Below are 12,302 nucleotides of genomic sequence, written 5' to 3' on the forward strand. Positions count from 1 at the left end.
ATCGCAGGTAAAGCTCAATGCCGCGAGGGTTAGATCACGAGTCAAGCTCAATGCAGAGTTCGATCGCAGGTGAAGCTCAATGCAGTGAAGGGTTGATCGCAGGTGAAGCTCAATGCAGTGAAGGGTTGATCGCAGGTGAAGCTCAATGCAGTGACGGTTCGATCGCAGGTGAAGCTCAATGCAGAGACGGTTAGATCGCAGGTGAAGCTCAGTGCAGAGACGGTTCGATCGCAGGTAAAGATCAATGCAGAGACGGTTAGATCGTGGGTGAAGATCAATGCAGAGAAGGTTAGATCGCAGGTTAAGCTCAATGCAGAGACGGTTAAATTGTCGGTGAGGTTCAGGGCAGAGGCGCTTAGATTGCAGGTGAAGCTCAGTGCAGAGATGGTTAGTTCGCCGGTGAGGTTCAGTGCCGCGAGGGTTAGATCGCAGGTGAAGTTCAATGCAGAGACAGTTAGATCGCAGGTGAAGCTCAATGCAGAGACGGTTAGATCGCAGGTGAGGCTCAATGCAATAAAGGTTAGATCGCAGTTAAAGGTCAATGCAGAGAAGGTTAGATCACAGGGAAAGGTCAATGCAGAGAAGGTTAGATCGCAGGTGAAGCTCAATGCAGAGATGGTTAGATTGCAGGTAAAGCTCAGTGTAGTGATGGTTCGATCGCAGGTGAAGCTTAATGCCACGAGGGTTAGATCTCAAGTGAAGCTCAATGTAGAGACGGTTAGATCGCAGGTGAGGCTCAGTGCAGAGATGGTTAGATCGCAAATAAAGGTCAATGCAGAGACGGTTAGATCGCAGGTGTGGCTCAATGCAGAGACAGTTAGATCACAGGTAAAGTTCAATGCAGAGACGGTTCGATCACTGGTGAAGCCCAATGCAGAGACGGTTAGATTGCAGGTTAAGCTCAATGCAGAGACGGTTCGATCGCAGGTAAAGATCAATGCAGAGACGGTTAGATCGCAGGTGAAGCTCAATGCAGTGAAGGTTAGATCCCAGTTGAAGCTCAATGCAGAGACAGTTAGATCGCAGGTGAAGCTCAATGCAGTGACGGTTCGATCGCAGGTGAAGCTCAATGCAGAGGCGGTTCGATCGCAGGTGAAGCTCAATGCAGAGGCGGTTCGATCGCAGGTGAAGCTCAATGCAGAGATGGTTAGATCGCAGGTGAAGCTCAATGCAGAGAAGGTTAGATCGCAGGTGTGGCTCAATGCAGAGACGGTGAGATCGCAGGTGAAGCTCAATGCAGAGACAGTTAGATCGCAGGTGAAGCTCAATGCAGAGACGGTTAAATCGCAAGTGAAGCTCAATGCAGTGAAGGTTAGATCGCAGGTGTGGCTCAATGCAGAGACGGTGAGATCGCAGGTAAAGCTCAATGCAGAGACGGTTAGATCGCAGGTGAAGCTCAACGCAGAGACAGTTAGATCGCAGGTAAAGCTCAATGCCGCGAGGGTTAGATCACGAGTCAAGCTCAATGCAGAGTTCGATCGCAGGTGAAGCTCAATGCAGTGACGGTTCAATCGCAGGTGAAGCTCAATGCAGAGACGGTTAGATCGCAGGTGAAGCTCAGTGCAGAGACGGTTCGATCGCAGGTAAAGATCAATGCAGAGACGGTTAGATCGTGGGTGAAGATCAATGCAGAGAAGGTTAGATCGCAGGTTAAGCTCAATGCAGAGACGGTTAAATTGTCGGTGAGGTTCAGGGCAGAGGCGCTTAGATTGCAGGTGAAGCTCAGTGCAGAGATGGTTAGTTCGCCGGTGAGGTTCAGTGCCGCGAGGGTTAGATCGCAGGTGAAGTTCAATGCAGAGACAGTTAGATCGCAGGTGAGGCTCAATGCAATAAAGGTTAGATCGCAGTTAAAGGTCAATGCAGAGAAGGTTAGATCACAGGGAAAGGTCAATGCAGAGAAGGTTAGATCGCAGGAGAAGCTCAATGCAGAGATGGTTAGATTGCAGGTAAAGCTCAGTGTAGTGATGGTTCGATCGCAGGTGAAGCTTAATGCCACGAGGGTTAGATCTCAAGTGAAGCTCAATGTAGAGACGGTTAGATCGCAGGTGAGGCTCAGTGCAGAGATGGTTAGATCGCAGGTAAAGGTCAATGCAGAGACGGTTAGATCGCAGGTGTGGCTCAATGCAGAGACAGTTAGATCACAGGTAAAGTTCAATGCAGAGACGGTTCGATCACTGGTGAAGCTCAATGCAGAGACGGTTAGATTGCAGGTTAAGCTCAATGCAGAGACGGTTCGATCGCAGGTAAAGATCAATGCAGAGACGGTTAGATCGCAGGTGAAGCTCAATGCAGTGAAGGTTAGATCCCTGTTGAAGCTCAATGCAGAGACAGTTAGATCGCAGGTGAAGCTCAATGCAGTGACGGTTCGATCGCAGGTGAAGCTCAATGCAGAGGCGGTTCGATCGCAGGTGAAGCTCAATGCAGAGGCGGTTCGATCGCAGGTGAAGCTCAATGCAGAGATGGTTAGATCGCAGGTGAAGCTCAATGCAGAGAAGGTTAGATCGCAGGTGTGGCTCAATGCAGAGACGGTGAGATCGCAGGTGAAGCTCAATGCAGAGACAGTTAGATCGCAGGTGAAGCTCAATGCAGAGACGGTTAAATCGCAAGTGAAGCTCAATGCAGTGAAGGTTAGATCGCAGGTGTGGCTCAATGCAGAGACGGTGAGATCGCAGGTGAAGCTCAATGCAGAGACAGTTAGATCGCAGGTGAAGTTCAATGCAGAGACGGTTAAATCGCAAGTGAAGCTCAATGCAGTGAAGGTTAGATCGCAGGTGTGGCTCAATGCAGTGACGGTTCGATCGCAGGTGAAGCTCAATGCAGAGACGGTTAAATCGCAGGTGTGGCTCAATGCAGAGACGGTGAGATCGCAGGTGAAGCTCAATGCAGAGACAGTTAGATCGCAGGTGAAGCTCAATGCAGAGACGGTTAAATCGCAAGTGAAGCTCAATGCAGTGAAGGTTAGATCGCAAGTGTGGCTCAATGCAGTGACGGTTCGATCGCAGGTGAAGCTCAATGCAGAGACGGTTAAATCGCAGGTGTGGCTCAATGCAGAGACGGTTAAATCTCAAGTGAAGCTCAATGCAGAGACGGTTAAATCGCAGGTGTGGCTCAATGCAGAGACAGTTCGATTGCAGGTGAAGCTCAATGCAGAGATGGTTAGATCGCAGGTGAGGCTCAATGCAGAGATGGTTAGATCGCAGGTGAGGCTCAATGCAGAGATGGTTAGATCGCTGGTAAAGCTCAATGCAGAGAGGGTTAGATTGCAGGTGAAGCTCAACGCAGAGACAGTTAGATCGCAGATAAAGCTCAATGCAGAGACGGTTAGATCGCAGGTGAAGCTCAATGCAATGAAGATTAGATCACAGGTGAGGCTCATTGTAGAGACAGTTAGGTCATAGGTAAAGCTCAACGCAGTGAAGGTTAGATCGCAGGTGAAGCTCAATGCAGAGACGGTTGGATCGCAGGTGAAGCTCAATGCAGAGAAGGTTAGATCGCAGGTGAAGTTCAAAGCAGGGAAGGTTAGATCACAGGTGAAGCTCAATACAGAGATGGTTAGATCGCAGGTGAAGCTCAACGCAGAGATGGTTAGATCGCAGGTGAGGTTCAGTGCCACGAGGGTTAGATCACAAGTGAAGCTCAGTACAGAGACGGTTCGATCGCAGGTAAAGATCAATGCAGAGATGGTTAGATCGCAGGTGAAGCTCAATGCAGTGAAGGTTAGATCCCAGTTGAAGCTCAATGCAGAGACAGTTAGATCGCAGGTGAAGCTCAATGCAGTGACGGTTCGATCGCAGGTGAAGCTCAATGCAGAGGCGGTTCGATCGCAGGTGAAGCTCAATGCAGAGGTGGTTCGATCGCAGGTGAAGCTCAATGCAGAGATGGTTAGATCGCAGGTGAAGCTCAATGCAGAGAAGGTTAGATCGCAGGTGTGGCTCAATGCAGAGACGGTGAGATCGCAGGTGAAGCTCAATGCAGAGACAGTTAGATCGCAGGTGAAGCTCAATGCAGAGACGGTTAAATCGCAAGTGAAGCTCAATGCAGTGAAGGTTAGATCGCAGGTGTGGCTCAATGCAGAGATGGTGAGATCGCAGGTGAAGCTCAATGCAGAGACAGTTAGATCGCAGGTGAAGTTCAATGCAGAGACGGTTAAATCGCAAGTGAAGCTCAATGCAGTGAAGGTTAGATCGCAGGTGTGGCTCAATGCAGTGAAGGTTCGATCGCAGGTGAAGCTCAATGCAGAGACGGTTAAATCGCAGGTGTGGCTCAATGCAGAGACGGTGAGATCGCAGGTGAAGCTCAATGCAGAGACAGTTAGATCGCAGGTGAAGCTCAATGCAGAGACGGTTAAATCGCAAGTGAAGCTCAATGCAGTGAAGGTTAGATCGCAGGTGTGGCTCAATGCAGTGACGGTTCGATCGCAGGTGAAGCTCAATGCAGAGACGATTAAATCGCAGGTGTGGCTCAATGCAGAGACGGTTAAATCGCAAGTGAAGCTCAATGCAGTGAAGGTTAGATCGCAGGTGTGGCTCAATGCAGTGACGGTTCGATCGCAGGTGAAGCTCAATGCAGAGACGGTTAAATCGCAGGTGTGGCTCAATGCAGAGACAGTTCGATTGCAGGTGAAGCTCAATGCAGAGATGGTTAGATCGCAGGTGACACTCAATGCCGCGAGGGTTAGATCGCAGGTGAAGCTCAATGCAGTGCAGGTTAACTCGCAGCTGAAGCTCAATGCAGACATGGTTAGATCGCAGGTGAAGCTCAGTTCAAAGAAGGTTAGATCACAGGTAAAGTTCAATGCAGAGACAGTTAGATCGCAGGTGAAGCTCAATGCAGTGATGGTTAAATCGCAGGTGAAGCTCAATGCAGAGACGGTTTGATCGCAGGTGAAGGTCAATGCAGAGACGGTTCAATCGCAGGTGAAGCTCAGTGCAGAGACGGTTCGATCGCAGGTAAAGATCAACGCAGTGAAGGTTAGATCACAGTTGAAGCTCAATGCAGAGATGGTTAGATCGCAGGTGAAGTTCAATGCAGAGACGGTTCGATCGCAGGTGAAGCTCAGTGCAGAGACGGTTCGATCGCAGGTAAAGGTCAATGCAGAGACGGTTCGATCGCAGGTAAAGGTCAATGCAGAGACGGTTCGATCGCAGGTGAAGCTCAATGCAGAGACGGTGAGATCGCAGGTGAAGCTCAATGCCGCGAGGGTTAGATCGCAGGTGAAGTTCAATGCAGAGACGGTTCGATCGCAGGTAAATGTCAATGCAGAGACGGTTCGATCGCAGGTGAAGGTCAATGCAGTGACGGTTCGATCACAGGTGAAGCTCAATGCAGTGATTGTTAAATCGCAGGCGAAGTTCAATGAAGAGACGGTTCGATCGCAGGTGAAGCTCAATGCAGTGAAGGTTCGATCGCAGGTGAAGCTCAATGCAGTGAAGGTTCGATCGCAGGTGAAGTTCAATGCAGAGACGGTTAGATCGCAGGTGAAGCTCAATGCCGCGAGGGTTAGATCGCTGGTGAAGTTCAATGCAGTGATTGTTAAATCGCAGGTGAAGTTCAATGCAGAGACTGTTAGATCGCAGGTGAAGCTCAATGCCGTGACGGTTAGATTGCTGGTGAAATGTATGGTGCCGCAATTTGGCTGAAAGAACAAAAGATACACCATAAAATAAAGAGTTGTCCCCTAAAGGAGGTGCAGGAGCAGAGGGAGCTGGCTATATATGTGCACAGATCAGTACAAATGGCAGAATAGATGGAGAGAGCCGTTAATAAAGCATTCAGTATCCTTGCCTTTATTAATAGGGGCATAGCGACCGAGTAGAAGGACACTCGTTCGATCTCAGCGGGAGCATTGTGTGTGTTGTGGTGCCACTTGATAAGACAGATGTGAATGCGTTGGAGAGAATGCAGATGGGATTTACAAGAATGGTTCCAGGAATGAGAAACTTCAGTGATGAGGATAGACTGAAGAAGTTGGGACTTCTTGGAGACAACAAGGCTATGTGGAAGAGAGACAGAGAAGGAGGGATTTAGCAGGATATTGCTGGGAATGGGAGGTCTGCGTTATAACGAAAGCCTGAATAGGCTGGGACTTCTTTTAGTGGAGCGCAGGAGGGTGACCTGACAGAAGTTTATGAAATACGAGATGGAGTTGATGGTAGTTGTCCTTTTCCCAAGATGGGGAATTTCAAGACAAGGGTCACATTTTTAAGATGAGAGGAGAGAGATTTGAAAAAGGCATGAGGTAAATTTTTTATACAGAGGGTGGTTGGCAAGGAATAAACTTCCTGAGGAAGTGCTGGATGCTGGTACAATTACAATGTTTCAAAGACATTTGGATGGATAGATGAATAGGAAAGGTCTGGAGGGATCTGGGCCAGGAGCAGGCAGGTGGAACTAGTTTAGTTTGGGATTATGTTTGGCCTGGACTGGTTGGACCAAAGGGTCTGTTTCCATGCTGTATGACTCTCTGACTGTATCCAGGAAGGAGAGCGTGAGATACTAGGAGTGGTGGAGAGAGATAGAGGGAGAGGTAAAGAGAAACAGAAAGGTAGAGAAATTGAGAAAGAAAGACAGAAAGAGAGGGAAGTGGAGAGCGAAATAGAGGAAAAGGCAGAGAGAGAAAGAGAATTAGAGGGAGAGAAGAGATAGAGAGACAGAGAGGTAGAGAGATGGAGAGATTTAGGGATGAATTCAATAGAGAAGGGCCCAGGAATTGGAGCCATGATCACCAATCATAGAATGTTTCAGATTGGGTTTTGGGGATGAGACAGTGTTGTGGGGTTGAGGGAGGGTTGTTGGGGAGAGGTGTGGGTCTTGGGGAGAGTTTTGGGGGTGGATGGAGAGTTTGGAAGAGGTGAAACCATAGAAAATTTGAAAACAAGATGAGAATTTTAAACCCAGGACTCTGCTTAACCAATGGATAAAGGATGTCAGTGAGCACGGTGGGGTGGGGTGGGGTGCGACTGGGTGAATGGGATTTGGTGGTGGGAGTGAGTTCAGAAACAGGGCAGAGGAGGTTTCAAAGAATTGTAGTTGATTTGGCCGAGGGGTATGTTTGGAAAGTCGCTGACAGCAGTGTTTTCAGACATGTCTTTAGCTCAGTGATGGAGTGGATCTGCAATTCTCTTGCAGGATATCTGGAACAGGGAATTTTAGTGACGGACCGCTGGCAGATTGCTGCAAGGTATGCTCGGAGCCATGGCTTCAAGTTGGACGTGCTCTCCTTGCTGCCTACAGAGCTCCTGTACCTTCATTTCGGTGTTCACAGTCCTGCTGTCCGACTCAATCGGCTGCTCCCGGTCCGCTGTCTCCTGGAGTTCCTGCAGCGTCTGGAGACCCGCGTGTTCTACCCCAATACCTACCGGGTGCTCCGTACCTCTGCCATCCTGGTGGCCAGCATTCACTGGAATGCCTGTGCCTATTTTGCCTTATCCAGACACATTGGCTTTGGGCAAGACCCTTGGGTATACCCCAATATTTCAGATCCCGACAATGCCCGCTTGAGGCACCAGTACCTCTACAGTTTCTACTTCTCCACCTTGATCCTGAGCACCATAGGGAACATCCCGAAGCCTGTACGGGAGGAAGAGTTCCTCTTTGTGATGGTGGATTTCCTCATCGCTGTGCTGGTCTTTGCGAGCATCGTGGGAAACATGGAGTCAATCATCTCCAATCTGGACAAGGCAGCTCGCAGTGTCTTCCCTGATCACCAGCTGATCAGGGATTACCTCCGGTCCCAGCGGGTCAACTCGGAGCTGCAGCAGCGAGTGACCGATTGGTCCCAGCACCTGCATCTCTACAAGAAGGTAACCAATGAGAGGCAGATCCTGCAGCTGCTCCCGGACAAGCTGCAGGCTGAGGTCACGGCTTGTGTCCACCTCCAGACCCTCAGGAAGGTCCAGCTTTTCCAATCCTGTGATCAGCGTGTGCTGCACCAGCTGGTGATGAGACTGCAGCCTCAGGTCTTCAGCCCCGGAGACTACGTGTGCCGTAAAGGTGACATAGGTAGGGCCATGTACATCGTGCAAGATGGGCGTCTCGCAGTGGTCACTGACGATGGACTGACACAACTCGCTGTCCTCGAGGCTGGGAACTATTTTGGAGAAATCAGCATCCTCAACATTGCAGGTAAGACTCTGCAGAGCCCTAGTGCTCGTTCCTATTCAGTCTCCTAGAGCCAGCAGATCCCATTTTCAATTCCCACTATAAATATCATAGCGTCATAAAGGAGGCCATTTGGCCCAATGTGCCTGTGTTAGCTCCTAGAAAGTGTAATCCAGTTATTCCCAATCCCTCTGTAAAATGTTTCCTTTTTGAATATTTATTCAATTTCCTTTTGGAAAGTTTCCTGATATTTGAGGCAACACATTCCACGCCAGAAACACTCACTGTGCCAAAACACTCTCCTGAACTCCGAAAAGTTATTTTGCCACGAGAACAGAAGTGCATAAGAAACATGAGTAGGCCATTCAGCCCCTCAAGCCTACCCTGCCATTCTATAAGTCTGGCTGATCTGCCCCAGACCTCAATACCCTTTTTTTGTGCCAGCTCCTCAACCCCTCAATATTTCCAGGGATGTAGCCTCCACAACTCTTTGGAGCAGAAAATTTCAAAGATTCACTGCCTCTTCACTACCCTGCACTTCTGGTCTCTGATATATTTTTGATTTTTAAAACTTCCTGCAGTTGAACCCTCCACTGTGCCTGCACTATCACTAATTGTTTCAAGCTCTATCTACAATCCTAGTTTTCTGGTTCACTAGGGCACTGGTCCCAGCTTGGTTCAACTGAAGCCCATCCCAGGTGAACAGCTCTTTCTTTCACCTATACTGATGCCATATCAATTGTAACCCATTTCTTCTGGACCAATCTTTGAGCCACTCATTTAGCTGTCTAATCTTACTTACCCCACACCAAATTGCTTGTGGCTGAAGTGGTAACCTGGAACTGACTACCTCTGCGGTTGTGCTTTTTTAATGTAGCCCCACACTGCTCGTAATCCCTCAGCAGAAACTCTTAGATTAGATTAGATTACTTACAGTGTGGAAACAGGCCCTTCGGCCCAACCAGTCCACACCAACCCACCGAAGTGCAACCCACCCATTCCCCTACTTTTACCCCTTCACCTAACACTACGGGCAATTTAGCATGGCCAATTCACCTGACCTGCACATTTTTTGGACTGTGGTATGAAACCGGAGCACCCGGAGGAAACCCACGCAGACATGGGGAGAATGTGCAAACTCCACACAGTCAGTCGCCTGAGGTGGGAATTGAACCTGGGTCTCAGGCGCTGCTTCATTGGTACTACCTCTATGACTAATACCTACAAGGGCCACAACAACTGGACCATTCTCCTCCCATTCCAATTTCCTCTCCTACCCAGAAGAAGATGCCCTGAACCTTGGCATAGATCAGCATACAGTCTCAACACTTTCTGTCTTTGCTGCAGAGAGTGGTATCTATTTGACTAACTATTCCCCGAAAACTATGACATCTGTTGTTTCATTCCCCAATTGAATGGTGCTCTGGACCATGCTGCTGTGGTCAGTTTGCTCTTCCAAGTTTTCAGTTTCCCAACCTACCACAGAAATGAGAGCACAAAAACTATACCAACACCCAGAGTACAGTGCTGAGGGAGTGCTGCACTGTCAGAGGGTCAGTGCTGAGGGAGTGCTGCACTGTCAGAGGGTCAGTGCTGAGGGAGTGCCGCACTGTCAGAGGGTCAGTGCTGAGGGAGTGCTGCACTGTCAGAGGGTCAGTGCTGAGGGGGTGCTGCACTGTCGGGGGGTCAGTGCTGAGGGAGTGCTGCACTGTCAGAGGGTCAGTGCTGAGGGAGTGCTGCACTGTCAGAGGGTCAGTGCTGAGGGAGTGCTGCACTGTCAGAGGGTCAGTGCTGAGGGAGTGCTGCACTGTCAGAGGGTCAGTGCTGAGGGAGAGCTGCACTTTCGGAGGGTCAGTGCTGAAGGAGTGCTGCACTGTCGGAGGGTCAGTGCTGAGGGAGTGCTGCACTGTCAGAGGGTCAATGCTGAGGGAGTGCCACACTGTCGTAGGGTCAGTAATGAGGGAGCGCCGCACTGTCGGGGGGTGAGTGCTGAGGGAGCATAGAGCCTTGCCTGAGCATTATAGTGGTTTGGTCACAGCCCAGATGCGGCTTTTTACTTTTTGCGAGTTTTCTGCCTTTGAATCTCAAGGGAGTAAATCTGGAAACCGGAGAACTGCGAACATTCAGAGTGTTGGATATTCGGATCTCTTCGCCCTGGGGAAGGATGATCTGACTGAGGTGCTGCTGGATTTCCCCGAGGCTAAGGAGATGCTGGAGGTGAAAGGTCGGGAGATGCTGCTGAGGATGGGACTGCTGGATGAAGCTATCGCACCAAGTGAAGTGGAGAATGGGAGAGTGGTGACAAAGGTGGGGCCGATGGAAAATTCTCTTGACTTGTTACAAACCAGAATGGCTCGCCTAATGGCAGAACTTGAGTCCAGTTTCCAAAAGGTCAGCTTTCGACTTGACTGCCTTGAAAATGTGCTGGAGGTTGATGAGGGTTTGGAGAGTGAAGGGAATGTCAAGATCCCAGGTTCACCCAGAATCAAACTGAATAATCCAGGATTATTCCAGGATGTAGGGCCAGACAAGTCTCAACCAGATTCACCCCACGCAGCTCAAGAACTGAGCTGAAGTCGGCGGATGCTGAATTCTGAAACAAAACAGAAACTGCTGGAGAAACACAGAAACAGAGTAACAATTCAAGTCCTGTGACACTTCCAAAACGTAAACTTTGTTTCTCTCTCCACCTGCTGCCAGACCTGCTGAGTTTCTCCAGCAATTTCTGTTTTTGTTACAAATCGCTCCAGCTAGTTCAAAGGTCAGGCTATGGCTCCAGCTAAGGTTCAATCCTAAATGCAGGGCTGTCTCATTCCCAGCTCATTTCCTCGGCCTAGGCCCAGGCTCAGGGTCAGGCTCAGGCCCAGTTCAGTGCAAATCCCAGCCTTATGGCCTAGATCCAGTCTTATTCCCAGGGCGGCACGGTGGCACAGTGGTTAGCACTGCTGCCTCACAGCGCCAGAGACCTGGGTTCAATTCCTGCCTCAGGCGACTGACTGTGTGGAGTTTGCACATTCTCCCCGTGTCTGCGTGGGTTTCCTCCGGATGCTCCGGTTTCCTCCCACAGTCCAAAGATGTGCAGGTCAGGTGAATTGGCCATGCTAAATTGCCCGTAGTGTTAGGTAAGGGGTAGATGTAGGGGTCTGGGTGGGTTGCGCTTCGGCGGGGCGGTGTGGACTTGTTGGGCCGAAGGGCCTGTTTCCACACTGTCAGTAATCTAATCTAATCTAATCTAATCTAATAACTCCCAGGCCCAAGTCAGGCCCAGGCCCAGACCCATTCCCATTTCTTCCCAAGTTCCAGCCCCAACATCCAGGACAAAGGGCCAAGACCCAGCTCAGCCCCAAACCCAGGCATCGGCCCAAGGCAGACCATTCAGCCCACCAAGCCTGTACTGTTTTCAATACAATTGTAGCCAGTCCTCTGTCTCAATACTATCTTTGGTTAGAAAAGAAAATGCTTGAGAACTAAACACAACTAATTAGGTTGGTCACACATAGATTGAAAACATTGAAAGATAAATATTTATGTGCGAATTAACTGTTACCACAGCCAGAAGGAAATGTCAGATCTTAACTTTGAGTCTGGAAGGCAGCCTCAGAGAGGACATGGAGATGAGACACATTATCAATTAAATATGATCAATAATAATGTGTAAACAATAGTTTAATCACTGAAATAGAGCCTTGATGTCACACCAAGATGTGAAAGTAATGTTAATTGGGGAAGGACTAATCGAACTGTCTGAGTGTTCAGAGATAGTAAAAATACTGATCCCATGAATGTAGCATTAGACACAAGGAGAAGACAACACTCATAAAGACAGAGAATTGAAACACCTTCACTGATAAAACCTTGAACAAGGGATTAATTTCAGAATGAAAGAATAAGGGAGTGGTGAAGGGAATTTTCATGTAAAGAGCATAAAACATGATAAATAAAGTGATCATCTGAAAGCTCACAAATTTGTCGTGGAACCTTGACTGAAAAGCAGATAAAGAGGGAGAATGTTGGAAGCTTCAGCAACACATGTAGATGGGACAACCCGTATCATAGGGTTAACACTCACATTGACAAAGCAGCATAGGGAGGGGGAGGGGGAGGGGGAGGAATCACAACAGCATAAACATAAAACCCCTTCACTGAAATTTCACAAAAACTCTCCGATAACATTTCTCAAAGGGTATTTTCTCACTCTGGAA

At 49.1% G+C, this 12,302-nt stretch overlaps 1 protein-coding gene across 2 annotated transcripts in view; it reads left to right on the plus strand.

Annotated features, from left to right (window-relative positions):
• cnga4 (cyclic nucleotide gated channel subunit alpha 4) overlaps positions 1 to 12,065 on the plus strand; it is a 68,973-nt gene extending 56,908 nt beyond the window's left edge. For both annotated transcript variants that reach the window (XM_072576694.1, XM_072576696.1), the window contains 2 exons: positions 7,129 to 8,124; positions 10,190 to 12,065. In XM_072576694.1, coding sequence (XP_072432795.1) covers positions 7,129 to 8,124; positions 10,190 to 10,674 — 1,481 coding nt within the window. In that variant the 3' untranslated portion in view covers positions 10,675 to 12,065. The remainder of the gene's footprint in view (positions 1 to 7,128; positions 8,125 to 10,189) is intronic.
• Positions 12,066 to 12,302: the final 237 nt, after the last annotated feature.

Source organism: Chiloscyllium punctatum, chromosome 9 (genome assembly GCF_047496795.1).
Source record: "Chiloscyllium punctatum isolate Juve2018m chromosome 9, sChiPun1.3, whole genome shotgun sequence".
Lineage (NCBI taxonomy): Eukaryota > Metazoa > Chordata > Chondrichthyes > Orectolobiformes > Hemiscylliidae > Chiloscyllium > Chiloscyllium punctatum.